At 41.6% G+C, this 27,738-nt stretch overlaps 1 protein-coding gene across 1 annotated transcript in view; it reads right to left on the bottom strand.

Moving 5' to 3' along the window:
* The window catches only part of LOC143295734 (cilia- and flagella-associated protein 61-like), a 105,674-nt gene extending 83,934 nt beyond the window's left edge, over window positions 1-21,740 (bottom strand). The window contains exons 1-18 of the mRNA XM_076607354.1: window positions 21,641-21,740; window positions 20,861-21,047; window positions 16,991-17,286; window positions 15,865-15,991; window positions 14,191-14,323; window positions 13,601-13,766; window positions 12,626-12,820; window positions 11,355-11,485; window positions 10,768-10,904; window positions 10,181-10,289; window positions 8,474-8,544; window positions 7,694-7,820; window positions 6,032-6,109; window positions 5,299-5,436; window positions 3,764-3,832; window positions 1,905-2,084; window positions 1,399-1,475; window positions 271-369 (exon numbers count right to left, since the gene is read on the bottom strand). Coding sequence (XP_076463469.1) covers window positions 271-369; window positions 1,399-1,475; window positions 1,905-2,084; window positions 3,764-3,832; window positions 5,299-5,436; window positions 6,032-6,109; window positions 7,694-7,820; window positions 8,474-8,544; window positions 10,181-10,289; window positions 10,768-10,904; window positions 11,355-11,485; window positions 12,626-12,820; window positions 13,601-13,766; window positions 14,191-14,323; window positions 15,865-15,991; window positions 16,991-17,286; window positions 20,861-21,003 — 2,276 coding nt within the window. The 5' untranslated portion in view covers window positions 21,004-21,047; window positions 21,641-21,740. The remainder of the gene's footprint in view (window positions 1-270; window positions 370-1,398; window positions 1,476-1,904; window positions 2,085-3,763; window positions 3,833-5,298; window positions 5,437-6,031; window positions 6,110-7,693; window positions 7,821-8,473; window positions 8,545-10,180; window positions 10,290-10,767; window positions 10,905-11,354; window positions 11,486-12,625; window positions 12,821-13,600; window positions 13,767-14,190; window positions 14,324-15,864; window positions 15,992-16,990; window positions 17,287-20,860; window positions 21,048-21,640) is intronic.
* Between the last annotated feature and the right edge of the window lie 5,998 nt (window positions 21,741-27,738).

Below are 27,738 nucleotides of genomic sequence, written 5' to 3'. Positions count from 1 at the left end.
CAACTTTGTCAAACCCAGCTAGTGCACAATGCCACAACTTTGTCAAACCCAGCTAGTGCACAATGCCATAACTTTGTCAAACCCAGCTAGTGCACAATGCCATACGTTTGCCAAACCCAGCCAATGCACAATGCCATAAGTTTGCCAAACCCAGCCAATGCACAATGCCATAAGTTTGCCAAACCAAGCCAATGCACAATGCCATACGTTTGCCAAACCCTGCCAGTGCACATTGCCACAATGTCTACAGTGCCTGTTTACAGCACAAACCTGCTGGGCAGCATCTGATCCCGCTGCAGATCTGGGGGCATCTCCCCAGGCAGACCGTGGGGAGAGATCAGCGTCATGTTGTTGAAGCGCAGGTGAGGACTGGCAACAGAATGAAACAGAACACAAAAGTATACAACAAGGTGCTGCATGTGTCACGGGCTGAGTATGTCAAAGACAAGCACAAAAACTACACACACACACACACACACACACACATATATACACACACACACACACACACACACACATAGACAGACAGATAGATATACACATGTATATACAAATAATCATTTATTTATCTATCTATCTATCTATTTATTTATTCAAAGGTCCCATAGCTCTTCATGACCACAGGAGCAATGATTCCATATCCACTTGTGCCTAGGACTCGGCACAGGAAGGTGGGGCCAGATCCTCTCCTCCCGCCACTTTAACCTTCCCCAGTTGAAGTCAGGTACCCATTCACACTGGGGTGGAGTGAAGAAAATCAGAGTAAAGTAAGTTTCCCAAGGACGCAGCTCCATGCTGAAGCACTACCCCTCAAACTCTGATCACTGGTGAACATTGGAACAGAAGTCTCACACCTAACCAGTTCTGACAATGTGATCCCTATACATTTAAGATTAAAAAAATAATAATAATTAAAAAAAAGATAAGTAAACAGCATAAAAAGAAGCAAACATCTGAATCTGAGATGTCAACTTCTTCTTTGTTTATAGGCTGCAACTCCCACATTCACTCATATGTACATGAGTGGACTTTAACATGTATGACCGTTTTTACACCACCATGTAGGCAGCTGTACTCCGTTTTCAGAAATGTGTGTGTGTGTGTTTGTGTGAGTGTGTGTGCGTGTGTGTGTGTGTGTGTGTGTGTGTTTGTGTGTGTGTCTGTCTGTGTGTCTATGTATGTCTGTGTGTCTGTGTGTGCAGGTGCGTTCTTGTATGAATGCGGGTGTACATTCACATGCCAGCGTAAGGGGATTGTGAGCGGGCAAGAAAAGACACACACAATGAATTAAGCTTGTCAAAAGATTAAGTAAAAAAATCTTGGATTTCTTCTTTGTATGTTTTGTCCACAGCCCTATGAATATAAAAAAGACACACTAAAAAAAGCTGCTATGCTCACCAATAAGCGAAGGTTTCCAAGAAGGCCAGACCAACATCTGATGCTCCGACCACCACAATGCGAGCATTGATGGTGACCTGCACAAAGAGAGAACAAGTTTGACATTTCTTCATAACATGATGAGGTAGGTGATGTGTGACTGATGACGACGATGATGATGATGATGACGATTACAGTGCACTGATGATAAAAACATCCTCAGCGAAGTGCGAAGAACTTCACATATCTATTTACAGGTTAAACCTATAGCATGCGTAAATGTCTTGTAAATATGTTTGTGTACGCATGCACCTCTACACACAAAAACACATGCATACATACGCAATTACATATATGCACAAACACGAACATGAACACATACACACATACATGTGCACACACACAACTCCACCCCCTTCACCCCCGTCTTCCCGACACACACATACATTTACAACCCCCCCCTAACCCCGCCCTCAACATCCCCCGACAAAGAAAAAAAAAAAACCTTCAGGTCAAAGACACAACACCTTTGGCTCCAGAGTGAGTTTGCGGTTGATGTGGTTGAGGGCGTAAGCCTCTTTCTGTGCCAGAACCCGTTCCGATGGAGCGTTGATGCCCAGCCTGTTCACTGGGTACTTGATCTGCCGACGGGCACGCACCGGCACCATGGATGCCAGCGAGCACACCAGGGAGTGCCGGTTCAGCGTCTGCCCACCCAACAACAACAACAATAATAATAAATACAATAATAATGACCGTTTATAATGCACCCTACCTCCACATGAGGGAAAATGGAAACAAAAACTTAACACACACGGGGCACAATAATCGAGATTTACAAACAAGACAAATCAAATGTGTCAATGACAAAGCGCACATGCATGCACATGCACACACACACGCACACTACACACACACACACACACACACACATAATGAATGAATGATTTTTTTGTTTATTGTTGTCGTTTTTTTGTTGTTGATGAGTGCAGTGACTTAATGGTTGGAGCACTGGATTCTCACCAGTCTCAGCACACCTGGGGCCGTATTCAAGAGACCACCGTGCCTGCGGTTAAATGTGTGCCTGTGGGTAATCTGCCGGAGGCAAGGCAAACTGCCCGAGGGTTAGCAATACCTGGTATTCAAGAACACAAAAACCAACCTGCGGTTCTACAAACCCAAAGGCAACTTACCCTTACTATCTGCCAAGAGCGACAGCCCACGAAGCAGAGGTAAATATGGCAAACCCTTTTGTTGCGGTGGTTATTTCAAAGGAAAGCAGGCGTTTCGCGGAAAGACTGTGTCTTGAATACGGCCTCTGATAATTCAATTTTATCCTTTGTTTGTTTGGCAGTCAAAATATTGACGTATTGAGACTGGCAGACATCATTATATTCCATATGAATTACGTATGTAGCTGTGAAGTACACTTGCAGACGATAGATTTGGAATGCCGTAAGTTTGCAGATCATCAAAATTTGTTCATCCCAGAGAAATATTTTAATCTGAACTCCATTACTTTAGTTCATTTTTGCAATTAGCTGTAAAGCAGGAAGGACACTGTGTCAGAATGTGAAAGGGCCCCTAGGTTTGACATGTTGCTGACTCTAATCGATGCTTTGGCACTGAAACCTTTTTTTTTTTTCTTCTTTTTTTTTCTGTCACACTGTGGCGCGGTGCAAAGTAAGAGAGCATGCACAGAAGGGAATCCCCGGGATTTTTATTCATAAACTACGGGTTAGCTGTCTGAGTGCACTTTGTGTGTCTTGAATCTGAAGATAACCTGGCCTTCAAGGCAAACTGTAATTGCGGGTCCCTGCCCTATCAAGGGTAACTTGCCTTCAGGCAAAATGATTGTTGTCTTGAGTACGGCCCCTGCTGGGTTAAGGGTGAAGATTTTCTGATCTCTCCCAGGTCAACACCTGTTAGTGCTTGAACCCTTTCAAGTGTACATGCATGGAGAAGATCAAATAGGCATGCCAAAGATCCCATGACAGAGTTAAGTGTGTGTGTGTTGTGTGCGTTTACAGTAGTGTTTGAGTCATTACATGCACTTGTATGCAGATATATACATCTCTCTCACATTACACTGTAAAACTTTGATCCCCCCACATCCCCACCACACCCCTTTACCCCCCCCCCCCCCCCAAAAAAAAAAAAAAAATCCAAAAAGCACATGTATTCAAAGGTCTTGAATTAAAATATTATAGATCTGCACACTCAATAATTCTGAATACATGCTATACAATAAAAATTATACAGTTCCACCCTTTAGACTGAAGTAAAGATGAAAAGTTAGAGAGAGAAAAAAACACTGTTTCCACCTACACTTGTTGGAAATGTATGGATGATAGGACTGAAACCTGTCTTGAGGCCCATCACTCACCTCTTTAGAACTGTACACAGGGTAGAGGGGATAGTACAGGCAGGTCTTGTTGCTCAGACGCAGGATTTCCTGGAAAAACAAAACAAAACAGAGTTGGTTTAAAAAAAAATCCAGTTTATTTTCAAAGAAACAGATTCAGATGCTAGATATGACATCAGGTTTTCTAGATAAAAGAAAAAAAATTCTATCCTGTCATGTCAAACTGTCTTATCAAATCATAATACATCATCACTTCTCACATCATATGACTTGACATAAAATCGTGTCATATCATTTTGTATCATACCGTATCATATTGCGATATAACACATCATATTATAATATATTACATGCTACAACATATCATACTATATTACATCATATTGTACTATATGACATCATATTGTACATCACATCACATCACATCATATCACACCATACCATATCATATCATATAATACTGAGTGCTCAGAAGGCAACTGTCACACAGGAGGGAGATGTAAAAAGGTGGACTGAGCACTGCTCTGACCTCTTCAACAAACAGAGCGAATGAGACCCAAGTGTACTGACAGAGCAAGATTCATCACTTCTAAATACTCTCAAAGGAGAGATTATGACGGCAGTGAAGTTGCTAAAATGTGGCAAGGCTGCAGGCATTGACAACATCCCTGAAGAACTTCTGAAATATGGTCCAGAGGCAGTGACTGACAGCCTAACTGCCATTGACAGCAAATGGCTCACCCCATGGACCCAGTCACTTATCATCACCCTCCCTAAGAAAGGAAATCTCCAGCACTGCCACAACTACCACAATCATCAGTTTGATCAGCCCATGCTAGCAAAAGTAAAGCTCTAAATCAGTCTGAACAGATTATACAGCCACATGCAGATACCATCATTGATGAAAAACAGGCTGGTTTCCACAAAGACAGAAGTACCATCGAGCAGGTCTTTTAACTTGTGTACCCTTTGCGAAAAATACCTCCAACACAAGAGGGAATTCTACCAGGTCTAAGGAGGAAGGTGGCAGAATGGTTATGACACTCATCTGCCAATACAGAGTTCGTGAGGGTCTGGGTTCGAATCTCGTTCTTGCCCTTTCTCCCAAGTTTGACTGAAAAATTAAACTGAGCGTCTGGTCATTTGGATGAGACGATAAACTGAGGCCCTGAGTGCCACATGCGCTTGGCACACTGAAAAATAACCAATGGCAACAGAAGTCTTGTCCTCTGGCAAAATCGTGTAAAATAAATCCACTCTGATAGGTACATAAAGATATATACATGCACTCAAGGCATGACAAAGTGCGTTGGATTATGCTGCTGGTCAGGCATCTGTCTGCTAGATGTGGTTGCAGGGTCTGGCGTTTGTCCAAATGCAGTGATGCCTCACTGAGAAAATGAAACTGAAACTACCAGGCCTACCCCAACGACTCTTCACACAGATGAGGGAGAAGAAGAAGGAGGAGCAGAAGAAGAAGAAGAAAAAGAAGATAAAGTAGAAGAAGAAGGAGAAGAAGAAAGAGAAGAAGAAGAAGACGCTTAGATGCGTGGCACCTTGAGGAAGTGTTTGGTGAGGTGGCAGAAGATGGGGTTGAGGGCCAGGTGGTGCAGGTGACCGTGGTCCTCCCGGCGGTGGTGGTTGTAGTAGATGAAGTCCTCAATGTTGTAGTGGGACCGGATGTACTCAATGTCCTGACGGTAAAGGCAATGGTCACAAGGCAATGAACGATCAAATTTTTTCTTCTGTGTCTTTTTTTTCCTTTCTTTTTAAAAAAATAAAAATAAATAAAAGGAATGGTGAATGAATAACTTAGATGTATACATGTTATCAGAATGGAATAAATCCAAATGATGAGTTTAATGTGGGATTTTTTTTTTTTTTTTTTTTCAGAATTTATGAGAATGAATAATGCATGAATAAGTTACAGATATACCAAAATGGAATAAATCCAACAGATAAATGATTTTTTTTTAAATCAATAAATGAAATTCATGCCTATTTGCATACACACACACACACACATACACACAAACTCTCTCTCTCTCTCTTTCGCTCACACACACGCATGCGCACACTTTCTCTCACACACAGACTCTCTCTCTCTCTCTCTCTCTCTCTCTCTCACATACAAACACACACACACTCAGGCATGTCCCCATCTTTTCTTTCTTTCACACTTTCTTCCTTTCTTTCCAGCCCCTCTCTGCCCTCCACCCCTCCACCCCCCCCCCCCTCACCCCCCAAACCCCCACCCAAAGGGACAGAGGAAACATGACAGAACCTCACCTCCTCCCTTCTGATGATGGCTACACCCACCACCTGCTCCAGACACTCCGCCACGAAGGCCTGGATTTCTGTGCCATCCTGCAAGGCAAAGCGCCATTAATAATGATGACACTAATAATAATGAAACTACTACTACTACTACTAGTACTACTACTACTACTACTAATAATAATAACAATTAATACTAATGATAATACTAATACCGATACTAAGAAGAAGAAGAGATAATAATTGATAATAATGATGATAATGATGATGATGATAATGATAATAATAATAAAAAAATAAATAGATAAAAAAATAAATAAATAAATAAATCTATAAAAAAAATAAAATAGAATAATAATAATAATAATAACAACAGTATTCATACAGCACTGAATCTTGTGCAGAGACAAATCAAAGCACTTTCATACCAGTCATTCACACGCATGCAGAACTCTCAATTCACAGAAATAAAAACAACATAACAAAACAAAACTAATGAATTCCTGTACATAGAAAGCTCTCGGAGAAAACTGTAGACCAGGAAGAGGCAGGGGGGAGGGTGGGGGCAGGGAGGCGGGGGGAGGGGGGGAGGGGTTAGGGGGAGACCTATTTTGGGAAGAGGTAGGTATTAAGGCCAGACTTGTTGTGTCATGCACATACAGCTCTTATATGCATCCTAGAATCACAACTTCTTTCTTTCTTTTTTTCTTAGAACCCTCCCTCTATAGCAAAGGGCTGGGGTGCATAAGCTGCACAGTCATTCAGAAAAGAGGTCCCATGCAGTAACATGCAGTTTGCGGACGTAAAATAACCCACGGTAACAAAAGAGTTTGTCCCTGGCAAGATTTTGGAGAAAAAAAAATTCACATTAATATATACATGTGTGTGTACGTGTGTATGTGTGTGTGTGTGTGTTGTGTGTGTGTGTGTGTGTGTGTGTGTGTGTTTGTGTGTGTGGTGTGTGTGTGTGTGTTGTGTATTGTGTGTGTGTGTGTGTGTGTGTGTGTGTGTGTTGTGTGTTGTGTGTTGTTTGTGTGTGTGTGTGTGTGTGTGTGTGTGTGTGTTGTGTGTGTGTGTGTGTGTGTGTGTGTGTGTGTGTGTGTGTGTGCGTGTGCATGTGTGTGTCAGTTTCAGTTTCACAGGACCTAGTATCTGTATCAATCAAAAAACAAGCAATATCATACACAGACAAAGCCATTAACAGTCAATCAATGAGAAATGTCAGGAAGAGACCAAGCCAAACAGACAGACAGACAGACAGTAGGAACAGACTATTCATTTCAATCAATTAATGAGCAGTGTTAGGAAGAGACTAAGCCAGACAGACAGACAGACTGTAGGTAACGGACTAAACATATAAATCAATCAATAAAGCATTGTCAGGAAAAGACTATATACCAGACAAACAGAGAGATGGTAGGTATGGACTATTCATATCAATCAATCAATGAGCAATGCCAGGAAGAAACTAAGGCAGACAGACAGACAGACAGTAGGTACAGACTATTCATATCAACCATATCAACAAGCAATGTCAGGAAGACCCTAAGGCAGACAGACAGACAGAAGGTAGGCAAGGACTATTCATATCAATGAGCAATGTCAGGAAGAGACCAAGCCAGCCAGCCAGCCAGCCAGACAGACAGACAAACAAACAGACAGACAGGTACAGACCCGGTCACGGCGCGCCTTGTTGAACTGCTGCAGGTCCTGCATGATGTTCTCCTGCAGCTCGATCTTCTGCACCAGGCTGCCCACTGCCTCCATGTCACTGGTGCAGGCCGGCCGCACCACAAAGTTCCTGCAACAACAGCAGCACGGTTACTTCCTCCTCCTCCTCCTCTTCTCTTCTCCTTCTCCTGTCTTTGTGGGCTGCAGCTCCCTCACTCCAAACTCATGTATTGTAAACTGCCTTGTAAGCACCTTAGGGTTCCGGCAAAACAAACAGCACAGTTACCTCCTCCTTCTTCTTCTGCAGCTGCAGCTCCCAACCTTCACTCCTATACCGTAAACTATCATGTAAGCAACCCCACCCCCCACCCCCCTCCGGCCCCCTCTTTGCACAAATTTCACCCTGAAATTGGGGGTGAGCATTTTCTGTATACTTTACCAATGCTGAAGGCCTGGATGGAATGATGCAAACGTCATGTAGCTTTTTCTCTTCCTTTTTTTTTTTTTTTTACAGCTTATGTGGTGTGGCACATAATGGATCTTTTTTTTTTTTTCAGAACATTGTATACACACACATACCTGCACAAACATGCAAGTGTGTGCTCACACACACATGCAGACACATACACACACAATATAAACTGACAGGCTGAGTTAACAGTTGAAGGTATTTTAGGTTATGTATTCGTCAAATGAAAAAAGAAAAAAAAAGTGTTATATATATATATATATATATATAGAGAGAGAGAGAGAGAGAGAGAGAGAAACCAAACCACTGCTCACTTCAGGAGGCCAGTGCGATGAAAGACATACAGTTCCTGAGGCAAAGTGCTGGGACTTCGTGGAGTGACTCTCTGCAAAAGCAACAAAAAGTCATACTTCTTACTTGTCTGTTTTATATCCACACATACCTATCCATTTTTCTCTATGTTTTTATGCTGTGGATGTGGATGTTTTACACACACACACACACACACACACACACACACAAGTTTCAAGTTTTAATTATCCTTTCACTCCTACTGGAGTATGGAGGATTACTGCAAAATAATCTTTTCATGCCCAGAACAAACATTTCCAAATACAAAACAATGTCACATTTAAGTTGAGAAAACACAAATGTCTTTTAACTCCAAAAGTATAACTAGGCAACATTTGCAAATCTAATCATCTTACTTACAGCTAAAATGACTTTTTTTGCCTCCTTCGAGCATATTACAAAAATTAAAAACCAATTTTGGAGGCAAATATCTTTTAGGAACATATCTAAATATTTTTTAGGAATATATCTATTTCGTAACTGTTCATAATTGGGACATTCCATTATAAAATGAAACTCATCCCCAATCACAGACATGTTACAAACCTTACAAAGCCGTGACTCTCGTGGTATGCCTTTGTGTCTCCCTGTTTCTATTTCTAGCTTATGATTACTACTTTGAAATCTGAAGAAGCTGATTACGTAATTATCAGGCATTTTACTTATATATTTTTCTCTACCAAATCCACTTTTGAAATTTTGATAAAACAAACATTTACTACTCGCCTCTAGAGCATGTCTCCATAGATTTTGAAAACTATCTCTCAAACCAATGTTGACATTCTTGCAGAAAGATTCCCTCTCCAAGAAGAATTGAGCATCCCAAACACAGTCATACCCTGCTTCTATTAAAATTTGTCTGAAACAACTCATCCATTTAGACGGATAAATACCATTTCGATATAAGTCAAGTAATATCAAATATATTTTCCCAAAATATTTTTCTGTGTTTGATATCACTCAGCTGGTCCAAAATCGAACTAAACTCATTTTAACTAACACATTAATTGGAAAAATACAAATACCATTTTCTCCATAAACAATTTGGGTCATAGTATTTCTGTTCAGTTTGAACGAGCGTTTCAAAAATTTCAATTCTAATTTTTCAAGTACATCTACATTTTCATAACTCCATATTTCTGCACCATACAACAAAATAGGCACAATCATAGACTGGTACATGTCCAGAATGATATGTAAAGGTAAATATTGATTTCTGGCACACACACACACACACACACACACACACACACACACTTATTTCACAGATGGACATACACAAAATAAAGAATCCAAAGAAATAAAAGTGAACAGAGAAGCAGAGACACCAGACACAGCGATACAGACAACAACAACAAAAAAACAAACAAAAAATTATCTGCATTTGCATGTTTCATTACGCACTCTGAATTGTGACCAAAACAATGTGAAGGTTTATGTGTACACCAGGCATCTGCTCCAGGCTGTTTGTGTCAATGCTGTTCTTTTTTCAGTCAGATGTGGTGTAGTGTATATGCATCAGTGCACATGCTTTGACACCTTCATGAAAATGAAACACACACAGACACACACAGACACACAGACACACACACACACACACACACACACACACACCAACAAACCTGGCACAAAAGCAAGGCAGACAGACCAACCAACACACACAGACTGACCACAAAGTTTTGGAGCAGTGGAAACTCCGGCACCAGATGAGGGACAGTGACGACACAAAAGTCGAAGTCCGGAAAGACAGAGAAGGCCTTGGGCAAGAAGTCCACAGACCTGCACTCAACAGTTTGGCACAGCTGAGGTAAAAAACATCCTGTTGGCATTGCACTGGACTCTATAGTATTCTATGGTGTGGTGTGGTGTGGTGTGGTGTGTTGCTGTGCTGTGCTGTTCTGTGCTGTATTGTAGTCTGCAACAACAAAATATTTTCTGCATGAAATTCAGGCTTCTTTTACCCAGGGAAAGTGTGTCACCACAGTACAGTGTCACCCATATTTTGTCGTCATTTTTCTGTCTGCAAGTGTATTTGTCTCTGTATCAAAGTGAATATTTCAGCAGAATTTTGTAATGGACAGCCCTTTTGTTGTCACACACACATACAAGAACACACACACACACACACACACACACTTCTCACACACACAAAACCTCAAACACACATGTACGTACACACACACACACACACACACACACACACACTTCATACACATGGAATTAGCTGCTATAATATAATTATGCTATCAGGGCTGACCTCATTTCATATCGCTCATCAATACAGAAGAGCTGGATGCTGAAGGCGTTGCCAGCCCCATTGTATTTTGGCATGAAGCGCTTGCTGAGCGGTGGGGGCTCCACTGGTTTGGGCGTGTCTGAAGTTGGAGGTGGGGACTGCAGAGAAACACCATCATCTTAGATAATATAAACATGCATTAAAACACACATATACAGCCGTGCATGAAAGTATTCCAGCAGTACATATGCTCACACACACACACACACACACACACACACACACACACACACACACACACACTTGCATACAAACACACACACACAAACATGACTATTGTAAGCTAAGTTTTGTCAGATCATGACTGAATTACAATGACAAAGACTCACAAGCACATGCACACATACTTGTACACACCCACAAGTTTTCATACACACATACACCTACACACCCCCAACACACACACACACACACACACACACACACACACATCCCCCAACATACACACACACACACACACACACACACATACCCCCAATACACACACACACACACACACACATACACATCCCCCCAACACACACACATACACACACACATAAACTTACCAATTTCTGCTCTGCGGCCTGTGTGTCCGGCACATCCTGAACACTGGTGTCTGACAGAAGGGAGTGGGAACTGCCGCCCATGTGAGCGTCGCTCAGTTTGGGCACCACTTTGGGCTCTCCGTTGTTGCTCCCTGCAAGGACCACAGTCACCGCAAACACAAACTTGCATCATTTGACATAGCTGCTTATAGTCCAGACTATATCAGAATGCCCAACTAATCAAAAATATTCAATCACTCCAAAACAATGCGGTTCATGAGAAAAAGAAATCATAAAAAAGGATAAAAGAAATAATTCAAAGCCACACAAAAAAGTATATGTGAAGAACATATAGGCTAATAACACTACAGAATGAACAACTAGCGCTCATCCCAGTGTTTACAATATCACTGGCAAACTGCCAGAGCAAAACAGCACAGATATTCATCATAGATTACAGAAGGTTGCTGGAAAAAAAGAAAGGGCAATGGACTGGGCAGGCGCAAAAGGCAGACAATAGTGAAAGAAGAAAAAAGGCAGAAACAAACAGAGCAATAGAAAAGAGGAAATTTCTAGCACAGAGTTTTCAAACGGTGGGGATGCTGTTTACTGAAAGATACCTGGCATCCCACACACAGGCATGGTGTCTGATGAACTGACAGCATGCCAGACTCACATACAACATTCACATGAAAGATGTGGGATATATCCTGAAGATGATCTATTCAGGTTAGCCTTCACTCCACCCACAATCATTACCATGACCATTGTCACTGCTTTTCTTTTTCTTTTTTCTAATCCCCTTTCTTGCTTGATTACTGTCATTAGTAATGGAACATAACCCTCAATGCCTGAGTTGGGTGTCTGCATGGATCAGGCATGTGCTTTCTTTAATATTTTTTTAAAGAAAATATGTGTGAACATATATGTTCCCATTTGCAAACTTTGACCTTTCCTTGCGTGTATGTGTGTCAGTGTGTATAGGGGTATGGGGGAGGGGCTAGGGAGTGGTGGAAGAGGCAAGGGAGTTGTGAGTGATGTTACACTTTCAAAAATAGTTGCTTTTTAATCAAGTTTTTGCATCCTAATTATCTTTTAAAAACATTCCTGTGACTTAATCATACCATGTGTACTGATAAAAGTGCCTAGAGCGGCAGGGTCAGCACCATACCAACATTATCATTATCATAATAATCATCATTAAAATTATCATTATTACTACCATCATTATCATTACAGACTGAAACTGGAACTGAAACAGGAATGCAATAACCACAGAACTCCCGACCGACCTCTGTCACTCTTGCCGCTGGAGGCTCGACTGCCGGACTGCGCCCCCTCCTCCTTGGCACCTTTGTTGCCACTGCTGCTTTCTGCTGTGGACACATCCTTGCTGCCGCTCTCCTCTGCAGCCACCTCCTCCCCGCCACTGCCGCCCTGCTTGGATCCCTTGGAGGAGACCGACGCCTTGTCTACCTCCACTTCTTCTGGAAACGGTAAAGAGAACTGGGCTCAGACTGGGCTGGAATGTGTCAGGTTTGTAGTGGAATGCGTGTTTGGTGTAGTGTAGTTTGGTTCTGTTTTGGTTGAGGTGGGTTAGGTTGCTTGAGGTTTTTGGTTGAGGTGAGTTTGGTTGCTTGAGGTTTTTGGTTGAGGTGGGCTGGGATGGGTTAGGTTAGGTTAGGTTAGGTCTGGTTGAAGTTGAGGGGAATGGTTTGGGTTGGGTTGGGTTGGGTTGGGTTGCAGTTCAGTAGACTGGTGGGCTTGGAGTGGCACAAACACATGTGCATATGTGAGAGTGTGCGAGCAAACAAACACTATGCGCACACGCGCACACACACACACACCCACATACACACATGCAGACTCATAGGAAGACACACACACACATATACACACACACTCACACACACACACACATGCAGACTCACAGGAAGACACACAGACACACACACACACACACACACACACACACACACTACACACACACACACACACACACACACACAAAACACTCACACACACACACATACACACATGCAGACTCATAGGAAGACACACACACACACACACACACACACACACACACACACACACACACACACACATACACACACAGAGTAACAATCAAAATTAAATCTATCATTAAAGAAAAAAAAATGTAAACACCAACCCTAATAGTAGTAAGTATGACAGGTGAAAAAATCGACAACAGTATCAGCCCTCTCCATGGATTCAAAAACTGAAAAGAACTCCTCGTCTGTCACCTTTGGGGGGTGTGGGAGAGGGCACAGGTGTGGGTTCCGGAGAGGTGATGTCATCAGGGTGGGGCTTTCGCAGTCCACTCAAGGTGCCCAGCTCAAAGCACTCATTCAGCAAGTTGAAGTTCACATCGTCACTAATGCTCATGAAGCCCACTGCTGTCCCATCCACCTGCACACACAGTGACAAAGAAGAAAAATGAAATAATGAGTGGAGACAGAGAGAGAGAGAGAGAAGCAGATAGACAGACAGAGACAGAGACAGAGAGAAAAAAGAGACAGAGGTCAGAAGTATACAGCAGAATGTTATGTGCTGTGGTAGGATTGAAGAAACTCTATCAAAGGCATAGTCTTTGTTGAGAGTTATGTTTTAAAACAACTGGGAACTTGATGCCTATGAACTCACGCACACAGACACAGACACACACAGAAACACACATGCACGAACACACACACACACACACACTCACACACACACACACACACACACACACACACACACACACACACACACACACACACAATCACACACAATTTTCAAGACAACATCTAACTAAGCGCACCATAAATCAAAAAAACTTCCCTGAAGCACTCACCTCTGCAACGAGACACTGCATATTATCGTCCTGAGCTTCAATCAGCTCTGCCAGAAAGTAGTCCCCATAGGTGGCTTTCAGCATGTCACTCTGACGGTTGAAGATGGGCGTCAGGTCATCGTGGTCCTCCACTCTGGTGGAAAGACGGTGTAGCGTTACAATTATTATGGATTAACGTCACATGCATTTTGATTATTGTTTCGGTATTCAGTTTTCACATTAGTTTTGAACCAGAAGTTATTGTTTTTGTTTTCAGGTGAGTTGACCCTTACAGCCAACGATGGTTTGATTCTTATCAAAGAATCTCAAAGGTTATCTGCGTTCATGAGTTGCTTCAACAGCAAGCTAAAGGATTAAAGGTCCCATTGCCTTTTCAGGCCATCATTGCAGTGGATTCATATTCACCGTGCACTAGGGCTTCGTTGCAAGGGAAGGTGAGGCCAAATCCTCTCTTTCCGCCATTTTAAACTTCCCCAACCAACAAAGTCAGATGGTGGAGAGAGAGACACTGGAGTAAATGTGCCTTTCCCAAGAACACAATACCATGCTGAAATGAGGTCTCAAACCCTGATCAATGGCCAACACTGGATCAAAAGTCCAACGCCTAACTAATTATGCCGTGGCACCCCCAACCCAACCCCCTCATACCTCTACCTAAAGAGAGCCAACAGGAACTGATAGATGGTTGTTGTCTATCATATGTGAATTGGATTCTTACCTCAACTCTCACATCAAAAGTTTTACAAAATGCCCTGTACTACAGTCAGTAATGTTTCTATTTGTTTGTCTGTTTGTTTTTTGTTGTTTATCTTATATTTTGTTTTGTTTTGTTTTTGGATACCTCAGTTTCTTTTTTTTCTGAAAATGTCTTAATGAATGTATGTAAAAGACAAAAAAAACAACAACAGCAAAACATGTTATACAGCACTATACTGATTCAGAAAACAAAGTGGACATATCACAAAAGTCCTGGCCTCGAATGTGACAAATTGCACAGAATTTATTTCTGTCAGGAAATATGGTGGCAGCTTAAAACCCTCTGAACTCTCCAACCAAGCAGTTAAACGTGAAGCAACTGAAATTGTTTGTGGTGCCTTTTGCTCTGAAGAACACGGACAAAAAGGCTTTCATTTCAAGTGCAGTCCATATATTTGAGATGTGTTTTGGATAAACATCTAATACATGCAAGAATATCTGCAGATGAGTATATCTGAAATATGTATGAGAATGAGTGCATGGGTGGGGGTGGGGAAAGGAATAGTGTACTGTTATAATATGTGTGTGAGTGTGTGTGTGTGTGTGTGTGTGTGTGTGTGTGTGTTTAGTGTGTTTATGTGCATGTGTGTAAATGAAATTTTACAAGAGAATACTGTAATTCAACTCAGCATTTTAGTCACATGAATTTGAAATGCTTTAATCTTAAAGTCTTATCATGCATTTTTATAGAGTGGATTGTACTGATAACTCTTTTTTTTATGTGTGATTGTATTATACCTGCAGGTCAGATAACTGAAAAAAAAAAAAAATCTTCTGGGGTTTCCAACTTTGTTATCTGCTTTGGATTCTTGATAATTTCAAATGCTTATAACTTACAACACATCAAAAAGCAAAACAAAGAAACAAACACAACTGGTATGTTTGAAGGCAGTTTTCTCCCCCAGCCACACTGCTGACCTGGCTTTGCGGATGTGCAGAATAGGAACATGGTTGTGGCGGTGACACACAAACACCGCAACTTCCCCTGGCCCTGTAGACGACTCGCCCTTATCCATCGGGTCAAACACACTTGCCACTGAGGCATCTGGTCAGAACACACGGGAGAAATTATTTATCATATGAATGTCAAAGCATTTGGCGAAGATCTTTCAACAACATGATTCAGCAGAGCTTGTTGAACATGGAGGGAGGGGCATAGATATCTGAATAAAACATTACAGAAAATGTATACACAGCGTTGAGGATTATGTAATGAAATGAACCACGCATAAAAAGCCCCCCACCCCTATCCCCACGCCCACAAAGCAACAACCAAAAAGAAGAAAAAGAAAATTAATATTTCAAGACAGTGACTGTATGTGTTTCTAAACATGTGTGAGTATAAATATGTGCTGTCAGTTGCCTGATGTACATGTGTGCGTGTGCACACGTGTCCTTGTTGCTGCAATAGATGCTGTGATGCATGCATTTGCCTTTCTAAAATTCTGTTCTCAAGGCCTGACTAAGTATGTTGGGTTAAGATGCTGGTCAGGCATCTGCTTTGCTGATGTGGTGTAGCGTATATGGATTTGTTCAAACGTTGTGACACCTCCTTGAGTAACTGAACTGAACTGAACTGTGGGAGCTGAGGTTTGACAGAGATGTATAGATGTGTGTCTGTTTTATGCGTGTGTATACATGTATGAACAGGAGTGTGGTGGTATATGTGTACATGCATGTGCATACATTTTCCAGAAAAAGATAAAAGACAGACACAGGGACACAGTTAAAACAAATCATATGAGAGTCAAATCAAACAAACATATGCAAAGATCAAACTTCTCATGTGTATTGTGTGTTGTGTTGTGTTGTGTTGCGTTGCGTTGCGTTGCGTTGCGTTGTGTTTCTCTGTGTGAAATATGGGCTGTTCTCCACACAGGGAGAGTGCACTGCTGAAGTGCAGCCCCAGCCTTTTTTTTTTTTCTTTTTTCTTTTTTTCTGCCTGCGAGTGTTTTTGTTTTCCTATCAAAGCAGATTTTTCTACAGAATTTTGCCAGTAGATAAGATTAAGAAGCTCTAGCAATAAACCATTTCTGTACTTTACCTGGGAAAACCCCAACAGGTACTACCAAGAAGATGAAGTGCAAGTCAGGCACAGCATTGAACGCTGTGCGCACGATCTCCCTGGCGCAGCCTTGAGCGTAATCCTTCCGTGCCACAAAGTAGTGCATGAAGAGGGAGTTGAGAGCATTGCACTGTCTGCTGTTGTAATGGTTGTCCAACCAGGATTCCCACTCAGAGTGTTGGACACTGGGGACGTTGGGGTAATCAAAGAAGGCTGCGTGTGCCATGACCTCCTCATTATCATTGCTCAGTGTCACAGCCAACACTGCCTTTTCACTGCAAAAATAGCACAGGAATGAAGATACATCAACAATGTAGCAATCATTATTCTAAAAATAACAACAACAAAACAGAACAATGTAAATGAATATTGTCCAACAGAAAAACAAGAGAGGCAAGGCCTTCAAGACTCACTTGTGATATACACTTAACCCAACAAAGGAATTAAGAAGAAGAAAAAAGAAGAAAAATAAAGAAATGGATAATCTGGCAAATACACACACACACACACACACACACACACACACACACACACACACACACACACACACACAATTTGATCTAGATCTATATGTGTGTTTGAAAAAAAAATACCGGGAACATGGGATGCTTCAAATGGAACTGTTCCATTTCTAGCATGCAATTTTCAATACTACAAATATTCAATCATAACAAAAAGTAGAAAATATCATTTGGATCAATATATGTTAATAGGCCCACTGGTAACACTAAATAAGAGGTCGCTTATTCACCCACAAGGTCAGTCAGTGGATGAGATGTTTGAAGTTGAACATCGAGGATTTTACTGAGTAAGAAAGATGCTGTGTCAAACTAACTGCTGAAGCTACACCTTACCTCAGAAGCCCACATTACTAGCAAACTATTTCTACCGTCTGATGAGAGTAAATAAACAGCGGAGTTGTTACACACTAATTCTTTCAAAACTGTGAAAAAACAGCAGGAATCCACAAACCAAAAGTATGTGATATTCTGCATTTCCAGAACTGTTCCATTTCATTTTATATGGGTTACTTTGTGACATCAGTCAGCCATGGCATGACCACTTGCATGTTCATTAGATCAACCTGCCACCCCTTCCATGTCAACTGAATGGAGTATACTGCAACAGCCATTTTTAGACAGGCAGCAAGCAACCAAAACATCCTTCAGTACCTCAAAGCATCGCTGTCTGCTTGGAGTTGCTTAGCATATTTGCACATGGCCTCTGAACGATATGGAAAACAGTACATATACCCCTAGGCTGCCTATATGACGAGATAACTCGTCAGCACAAGCATGTACACTTCACTGCCACAATGACGAGATAACTCATCATCGAAACATTCTGACTTTTCCCTAGTTTGCATTGAGTTTGTTGACAAAAATACTGGTAGCTTTTGCTTGGGGAATCTTTCCAGATTCTATTCATAGCTAGAAATTCCATCTACGTCATGATGCAGTCCTTTGTTTGAATGTTTTGGTTGGGTTACTGCCGCAGTGTTTGCCTAGCTCCTCTCCTCGCTTGCTCAACAAAATGTCGGACTCCGTGTTGCGCTAAATCAACCAAGATTGCTTCTTTAGCTGATGCTCAGAAAGAACTGAAGAGTAAATTTGAAGGAGAAGACAGTGATGACCATTTATAGGATGATTTGATAGAAAATAAAGGAGCAATGAAGAGATTGGCCAAGATACAACTATCAGTGAGTGATGCTGACTGTACAGCTGTAGCAGACAACAGAAAGTGACCGGATTATTAGCAGGACACAGTGTGAATCATTTTCTTGGCACTCAGCCAACACGGTCTGGTGAAAACTGGATGAAGTGACCATGAGAGAGGGGTGAAATGGAGAGGGGTGTAGTTCGAGGGGGCATGGCCCGACATTCATATTATCACTTGGAGAAGTCACAATATACTGTGTATCTGTCTCTTTTTATAAAAAAAAAAAAATTATTGTGGTTGTTCTAGTATAATTTGTGTGTGCAGGTATGATCCATTTGTCCAGAAAATATGATATTTTAGTGCAAATTACTGGACTAATATTTGTAATGAACAAGTTGAAAATGTGACAAAAAATAAAACACTGATTTCAAAACAACAGCATGTCACTGAAAATATATAAACATCATGTTTTTTGTATTCTTTATTCATTTACCTTTCAGAAAATATATACCTCTATGGGACTTTCTCCAACAACAAAGAGCACAGAATTTGTTTTAAATATATATCGATTTTGGGGGGAAAAAAACCCTGGCAAATAGATTTCACTTAAATCTTATTTTCCTGGCAGCGAAATGGTTAAAGATTATGTTACTGTTAAAAAAGCTTAATACATCTTTCAAAGCTAGGTATTGCTTGTTTTATAGACTTCAGAACTTGGACACACAGTTGGCGAAAGTCAGAGTTGTCTTTCTTCGTGTATGCTGAATGCGGCGTGATGTAACTGAAATTGCGCTTGGAAAATCGATTTTGTGTATTTGTATACTTGTTGGGAACATTTGTGCAGTAAGTCTTTTAGGTCTGTGCACAAATCTCTCTCTGAATAAAAACTCAGCTGCCTTCTTCGCCTCCTGTCAATCTTATGTTATCACAAATTATTGAGTGAATGCGGCACACTGTAATCTAAGATGTCCACCTCCATCAATTCATGTGGGTCTGTCAAGTACAATTTCTGTTATTATTATTCTAGTTAATGTAGTAACATCTGTAAAATATTCGTATGCAGTAAACACACTGATGCTGTAGTTAGCATCATTCTCAAATGTAAATAGTGTAAGACCTTCCCACTGAGTATAAAACACAAAACACTTTTATGCCTTGAGTCATGTTTTAAAATGTAATGTTTTAGATGAGAGATTTGTAATGAGAAAAGTGTCTCCCTTACCAATAATTAGTTTTCAACCAATAGGTATAATGTCCCATTAACAAGCACATTGAGAGATGTGTGTGCAAATGTACCTTCCACACTGAGCAAATGAAGTTCACTTTTCAGCAACAAAAATATTAATGAACTGCTATTGTTCAATGTGTCAGTATGTCACATAAAAATGCTAAGTTTTGTGTATAAAAAAGAAAAATGTAACAGTAATTTTTGGGTGAAAATATTTAAATCTATTTTGTGCCCTTCCCAGTGATGCAATATCATTATGATTAGAATGTATGGAAAGAACTGATCATTTGAAATTGTTGTGCCAAATTTGGTATCAACTGACTAAGTGTTTCCAGAGAAAATGACAAATTTAAAGTTTGCTAACAACACTCAGACACAGACACAGACACACACACACACACACACACAACCGAACACCGGGTTATTACATACTCACATTGTTTACACAAGTGAGTCTAAAACAGTGTTATTTTGCCCCTTAAATTATGCTGGACATTATTGGGAGTGAGACAATTTTTATCTGGTTTCAGTTTTTGGTTTATAATCATATCTTATTTTTCACTGGAAATTGTGTAGACAAAGGCTGTCATATAACCTCTTTTACCGGTGCCTGCTGACTTCTGCTAATATTACTATTATGTCAACAACAACAAAATTAAGAAGTCATGGTCCATGATAATCCTGTTCCATTTTTCAATAATCTGTTAATGTTGCTGTTATTGTTTTTGTTGTCATTTCTGTCATAGTTTTTTGTTTTGTTTTTTATCATGAGGATGCTGGAGAAGCAATAGAAGGCTTTATTGTGGTATTGTTGTTGTTTTTTTAAATAAATAGAATGAGAGAGGTGTTTATTTAAGAGCAATGAAATATAAATTAAAAAAAAGGATCCTTTTCAAATGACATTCTAAATAATCCCACACAATGGAAATTCAACATCACTCCAAACATCAAATATGACTTACATAATATCCACAACATTGACGCGTCCAAACAGCTGTTCTGTCCATGGCTGCACAAGCTGTAGGATATGTGGGGCGTCCAGAGACTCTGTTCTTCTGGCATTGATCACTTCCGAGGTGCCGCCTTCTGTCGCCAGGGTTGTCATTTTGACAGTTGCTAGGATCTAGGCTGTAGGTCTAGGACTGGAAGCTAAACAGAGTACACACACTTCTGCAAGTAAACAAGATATTGAGTCTAATCTGGATTTTCTTTTATTGATTCAATGAGTTATCAAATTTTAAATAAAGTGAATCATGAAAGTCCAACATTCACCATCAATGGTTCACATGTGTATGTATGGATATATCTGTGTGTGTGTGTGTGTGTGTGTGTGTGTGTGTGTGTGTGTGTGTGCATGCTGTGTGTGTGTGTGTGTGTGTGTGTGTGTGTGTGCGTGTGTGTGTGGTGTGCGTGTGTGGGTTGTATGTGTGAGTGCATGTGTGCATGTCAGTGCAGAACAAGGAACAATAAGGTCTGTTTCTTTTCATTAATTTGTTGAGAATTTTCCCAATATGCACTCTAAATCAAACAGTAATTAACGTAATGTTAAACTGTGATCATTTGGAGGAAGAAGATGTAGATAAAGACCTCGATAAGACAGGAGTTAGTGTGAGAAGACAGCGAAACAAGGCGAAGATGAGATACCGAGTAGAAATTTGAGAACTGTTTGCGAAAATTAGAGCAAACATATTACAAATCAGTTGCCGAACGTTGTGACACCTTATTGATCGTGCATAACTCACCTCTTAATTGTCTTTAAATGATGAGTCGGAAAATTATAGGAAATGTTTTTGGGCCTACAATTGTGAATTTACACGGCTGCCGCCATTTTCTCCTAGCAACAACAACTTCCGGTTGCCACGGAGCAAATTTATTCGTGCGCAGAGTCCTTTTTTTTTTTTTTTTTTTTTGTCCCTTTTTTTTTCTCATAAATACATATACTGATAAAATTTAGACAAAGTGTTCATTTTCATTTTCTTTATTTGAAAATACATACAATGAAAAATAACCACATCGTGACAAGCCAAACTGAATTAATAACCGAAACTTAAAGGACTCAAAATATCAGTAGCTTGCGGAGGGGGTAGGGGTGTGTGTGTTGGGGGCTGGGTGGGGTGAGGGGGGGGGGGGGGTACGTACGGTGTGTGTGTGTGTGTGTGTGTGTGTGTGCCGGCCGCGTGCGTGCGTGCGTGTCAGACCGACACAGCGCGCGTTGAATGTGTGTGTTTGTGTGCTGTGTGTGTGTATGTGTGTGTGTGTGTTGTGTGTGTGTGTGTGTGTGTGTGTGTGTGTGTGTGTGTGTGTGTGTGTGCCGGCCGCGTGCGTGCGTGCGTGTCAGTCCGTCACAGCGCGCGTTGAATGTGTGTGTGTGTGTGTGTGTGTGTGTGTGTGTGTGTGTCTGTGTCTGTGTCTGTGTGTCTCAGGCTGTGTGTGTCTGTGTGTGCGTGTGTGTGTGGATCTGTGTCTGTCTGTGTGTCTGTGTCTGTGTGTTGTCTGTTGTGTCTGTGTGTCCGACTGACTGTGCCACTCGAGTGGCTTGTTGTACGTGAATTATAAAACAGACTTTAACTGAAACGGGGAAAATACAACTTATAAGTTGCCAGATAACTTGAGTACCCATCAGTTAATTCTGTTAGATGTAGCGATCATTGACTGACCCATCATTCACCGGCTCGAAGTCGGACGACGGCAGTCCCGCGAAGAACGCCAGTCCTTGCAAAGACTGTAGCCGCGAGAAAATCACTATGAAAAAAAAACAACGAATAAAATAAAATCAGTGAATAAAATATGATAAATTAAGAAGAAGAAGACGTACTATGAAAACTACGATGAAATCAGAAACAAGTTTACTGTGCCAAACTGAGAACTTCAGTTACATGCGTTCACCCAGCACAGAATTCATTGTAAACCAGCTTTTTTTCTCAGAGCAAAACTGACCGACGATTTCTTAAATTCAAGTACATTCACCAATCATATCACGGGCGTGTGTGTGTGTGTGTGTGTGTGTGTGTGTGTGTGTGTGTGTGTGTGTGTGTGTGTGTGTGTGTGTGTGTGTGTGTGTGCGTGTGTGTGTCCGTCAGTGTGCCGTGTGTGAGTGTGTGCGCGCACGGCGTACTCAGTAATGCACGGCAGTATGCTGTGTCCGACGGTCACAGAGAGAGAGAGAGAGAGCGTGTGTGTGTGTGTGTGTGTGTGTGTGTGTGTGTGTGTGTGTGTGTGTGTGACAGTGTGTGTGTGTGTGTGTGTGTGTGTGTGTGTGTGTGTGTGTGTGTGTGTTTATTTGCTTTTTCGTGAACTGTACGCTTTGTGTCTAACTGTATATGAGAAATCGATTTTTCAGCCAACAATTTACATTCATTCAGTGCTTTTAACAGGATAGTTGTTGATTTCGTTACACAATGAATTCGAGAAAGTGACTTTAGTTCGAGAGGTGTTCATAACAACGCTGTCTGCCGAAAACACAACATTATATTCACCGTGGCATGCCACCAAGGGAAAAAACTGCGCAATGCCCAGAATGTCCTAAACTTTTTGTAAACCCTGTATATTCTGATACATCAGGTCGATGACCGCGACCTTACATCCTGAGTCTGAACAAAGGGCGCCAAGCTCCATTCCAAGGGAACTACTTTACGAATGACAGTCTGTTTTCGCTGAAACTCCTTGAAAAAGAGAGAGAGAAGAAAAACGATTGTCTCCCTTACCTCGACTCTCTCTCTCTCTCTCTCTCTCTCTCTCTCTCTCTCTCTCTCTCTCTCTCTCTCCAGTAAATTTAAATAAAAGGAAAATAATGGTTTGCAGAAAGGGTGGTCATCTGTCTAAAGCAGAAAAATGGTATTATGATGGAGACGAAATTGAAGTTGTTAACAATTATAGATATCTGGGTTTTATCTCACTCAGTACGGCCAGTCCTCTCTTCTCCTCTACACAGACCCCTCGGATGTCCAGTGGGTGTCTCAATGACCCAACCTTTAGCTTCCGTCGTCAGAATTGTGGTGTTCTTTGTCAACATTCACCTCTTCAGTATAAGAGCCTTCCGCTTGCAATATTTTGATGATGGTAATTGGGGTGAAACGCTGTTAACGTCGTCTCTTTCGCCGTTCGTATGGAGAGAGTTAAGCTGTCTACCAGGTTATCTTTCATTTCTGCGATTGAAGAGTTCGCTGGCAGGGCAAAAGGGAGGGTGGTTGAAATGATGAGAACAATGTGGAGTCTTGGCAATATGGACAGAACCGTGTTTTTTAAACTCTTTGATGCGCAGATAAAACTTATGTTATTATATGCATCTGAAATGTGGGGAACAATGCGCTTCAAAGCAGTTGAGTCTGTCCACTCGTTTGCTTGTAAAAGATTTTTGAGTGTTAATCCCAAAACCCCAAATGTAATGATTGATGGTGATATTGGTCGATATCCATTATACATTGATAGTTGCATCAGTACTTTCCGATACTGGTTTAAGCTAAATCAGATGTCTTTATCGAGAATTTCGAAACAAGCATACCTAATGAGCGTAAACAAGATGACATACAATGCTGATATGTCTTCGAGAAACTGTGCAGATAGACTCAGTGAAACATTGCTTGGACATTTATGGGTTTTCAGATGTTTGGATAAATGGCGGGGTTGGGGATGTAAATGCTTTTCTTAAAATGTTCAAACAACGCATGATAGATGGCTTTAAACAGGATTGGGCAAGCAAACTCAACGGGAGTAATCGTTATGAAACATATAGGTCATTCAAATCCTTATTACAACCTGAAAAATACTTATCTCATAATTATCTCCTCTTACCATCAGTAAATTTAGATCGGCTTTCATTAAGTTCCGTTTTGGTATAAATGAACTAAAAGTAAATCAGCGTTATCGTGATGTTTTGAATAACTGTCCATGTGGTGGTAGAATAGAGGACGAACTACATGTACTAACCGCCTGTCCATTATATAATGATATTAGAAAGAAATATTTGCACAAGCAGATGCAAAATATTAGAAATCTGTCATTACCATTTCTGCTCCAAAACGAAAGTTGTAATGTGACCAGAGATGTTGCAATGTTTGTTTTTTTATGCATTAAGACTGAGCAGGAGAAGAGCACTTTCAGCCCTAAACAGAAATATCAGCCTTGTGCTTTTCATTTAGTTTACTGGTTCTCAGTGAGCTCACTGTGTATTAAGTGGACTGTTTTCGTTCTTCCTATTTTATTTTAGTTAAGATGTGTGCGCAACACGTGCACCCAAAATGTATACAGGTCGGTGACATTACATTAAAATTCTCGCGTTCTTGCGTTCTCTCTCTCTCCACGCCTCATAATCTACTATATATCTATCTATCTTCATCAACCCCTCTTTGCCTCTACCCATGCTCTCTCTCTCTGTCTCTGTCTCTGTCTCTGTCTCTCTCTCTCTCTCTCTCTCTCTCTCTCTCTCTCTCTGACAAATGCTAAATTTATCCAGAAGAAATATTATACATATCCATGTCTGTTAAGATTATGTTTATTGATGTCTTCGACTGATAATGAAACAATGTGCAGCCAGGTCTAGCTCTGTATTTATCTCGAGCACTTCAGCTGAGAGAAACACTAGTATCCTGATATTATTGTTGTGGTATTCGATTATGCTTATTGTGTTCACATAGTTGTAGTGACGCATGTTAAACTCTGTTATCGCCCCCTGTTCATATGGGGCTATGGCCTTAGATGAATAAATCATCTGAATCTGAATCTGAATCTCTTTGACAAATGGTGGAGATGCGGTCGCAAAGCCGAAACTTATTACCCTTTTCCCAACCCTTTCTAACTAATGTCACCCACTCACTATGACAAAAACTCAAAAATACTCAAACAACCAATGAAAGCAAAGAAAAAATATAAATAAAAAAAACAATTGATCCGCACGTGCGCGCACACACACACACACACACACACACACACACAAACTCACGAAATAAAGTCAGCCATGGCGTTGACACAAACGATGGTAGAATCGCTGACGACGCTGAAGTGAAGACAACGACGACGACTGAAGATGCAGTGAAGACGACGACGACGATGAAGCGAAGGTCGCGACGACGACAACCACAGACGACGACGACGACAGCGACGACAGAGTGAAGACAACAACGACGATGACGATGACGGCGACAGGGGCGCAGGCTAGGATGACAGCAGCAACAGATGATGAAACACGCCTGCAAAGCACGCCCAAAGTACACAACACACAACACACACGTTCTGTGTTCACAAGGATGGGGCACAAGTAGGTGACGTCTTCTTCATCGCCTCAGCAAAACACAACCACAAGCGACCATTATGCCGCACTGTAAATCAGAGAGTGGAACTCACTACCACAAGCTGCTGTCACCGCTCCTTCCCTTGAGGCCTTTGCCTCAAGGATGACCCGAATGTCTTAAAAGCCCTGCCCCGCCATCAGCCAAAGTAAGGCAAGCGAGGGACTAGGGCTCTGGCGGTCGGGGCTTGACCCCGTGGGCCGCTTCGGTAGCCGGAAAGGCCTGGTCCTGATGCCTGAAACAGATGATGGCTTCCCCGCTCCCCCCCTCCCCCAACCTCTCCCCCTCCCCCCCCCCCCTCACACCCCCATTCCCCTGGGCCCGCCATCTTTCTACCCCCTCCACCCCATCACCCCCTTTTTAGGCCCTTGGAAGGTGGGGTTTTTTTTGTTTGTTTTTTCTCCACGCTGCTGCGCTCCTCCCAATTATAGTGTCAGAATGGTCAATGTGATGACCGTGGACACCTAACACGAAGAAGAAGAAGAAGAAGAAGACAGCAACGGCCGCAGCAGCTACCTCATCGAGAGAGACAGGAGACACTTCATAACGAAAGAAAAAAGAAAACCTGGACTTGACCATGCACTTTTTGTCCATGCTGCCTGTAGTATGCGATAACTCGGTTACTGTTGTTCACCGCAGCTGAAGATCAGTACACCTGCGTGCACGCAGACAGACACGTGACGTGGCACAGACACACACACACACACACACACACACACACTGTGGTCGACATGAAACTTCCACGCCTGTTGTGTGAATGACTGTCTGTGCATGGCAGTGTGTGTCGTGTTATGTCTCCCTCAACACAACAAGATGGTGTACAGGTCACAGGACGGACTGACTTCAGCAGTGGTAGACAGGCTGCTTGCTTGGCTTCTTCCCGTCGTCTGGATGGTGAACAATTATTTTTCTCGGATCGTGTGTGTGTGTGTGTGTGTGTGTGTGTACGTGTGTACGTGTGTGTGTGTGTGTGTGTGTGTGTGTGTGTACGTGTGTGTGTGTGTGTGTGTGTGTGTGTGTGTGTGTTTGCGTGTTTGTGTGTATCCCCCGCCCCCCAGTGAATTATAAAAATTGTGTGTGACTTGATCTGTATATTGGAAACTGACATAGGCCTCTCTCTCTCTCTCTCTCTCTCTCTATCTATCTATCTATCTATCTATCACACACACACACACACACACACACACACACACACACACACACACACACACACACACACACACACACACACACACACACTAAACGCACAAGAACCCCCATCACCCTGACGCGGTCCTGAAGGCTTGCTGACAAAATGTTAGTAAATGCCACCATCATAAATCATCAGCATTAATCACATTCACGCCAGTGACTTTTCCGTTGAGCAAGATGACATGATTTATCCAAATGATAGATGAACACTGACAGGAAAACCACTGCTATTTCTAGTTCTCTGGAATCAAAAATAATAATACAACCCTTTTCTTTCTTTTTTTTTCTTCTTTTTTTTCAAAGACAGCTGATAACAGCTTTCAGTAGGAAGAGAGATGTTACACTGCAGTAACTTGAGCTGGATG

The sequence above is a fragment of the Babylonia areolata genome, chromosome 21, assembly GCF_041734735.1.
Source record: "Babylonia areolata isolate BAREFJ2019XMU chromosome 21, ASM4173473v1, whole genome shotgun sequence".
Classification (NCBI taxonomy): Eukaryota; Metazoa; Mollusca; class Gastropoda; order Neogastropoda; family Buccinidae; genus Babylonia; species Babylonia areolata.
The sequence above is the reverse complement of the archived record's forward strand: the minus strand, read 5'-3'. Positions and strand labels throughout refer to the sequence as shown.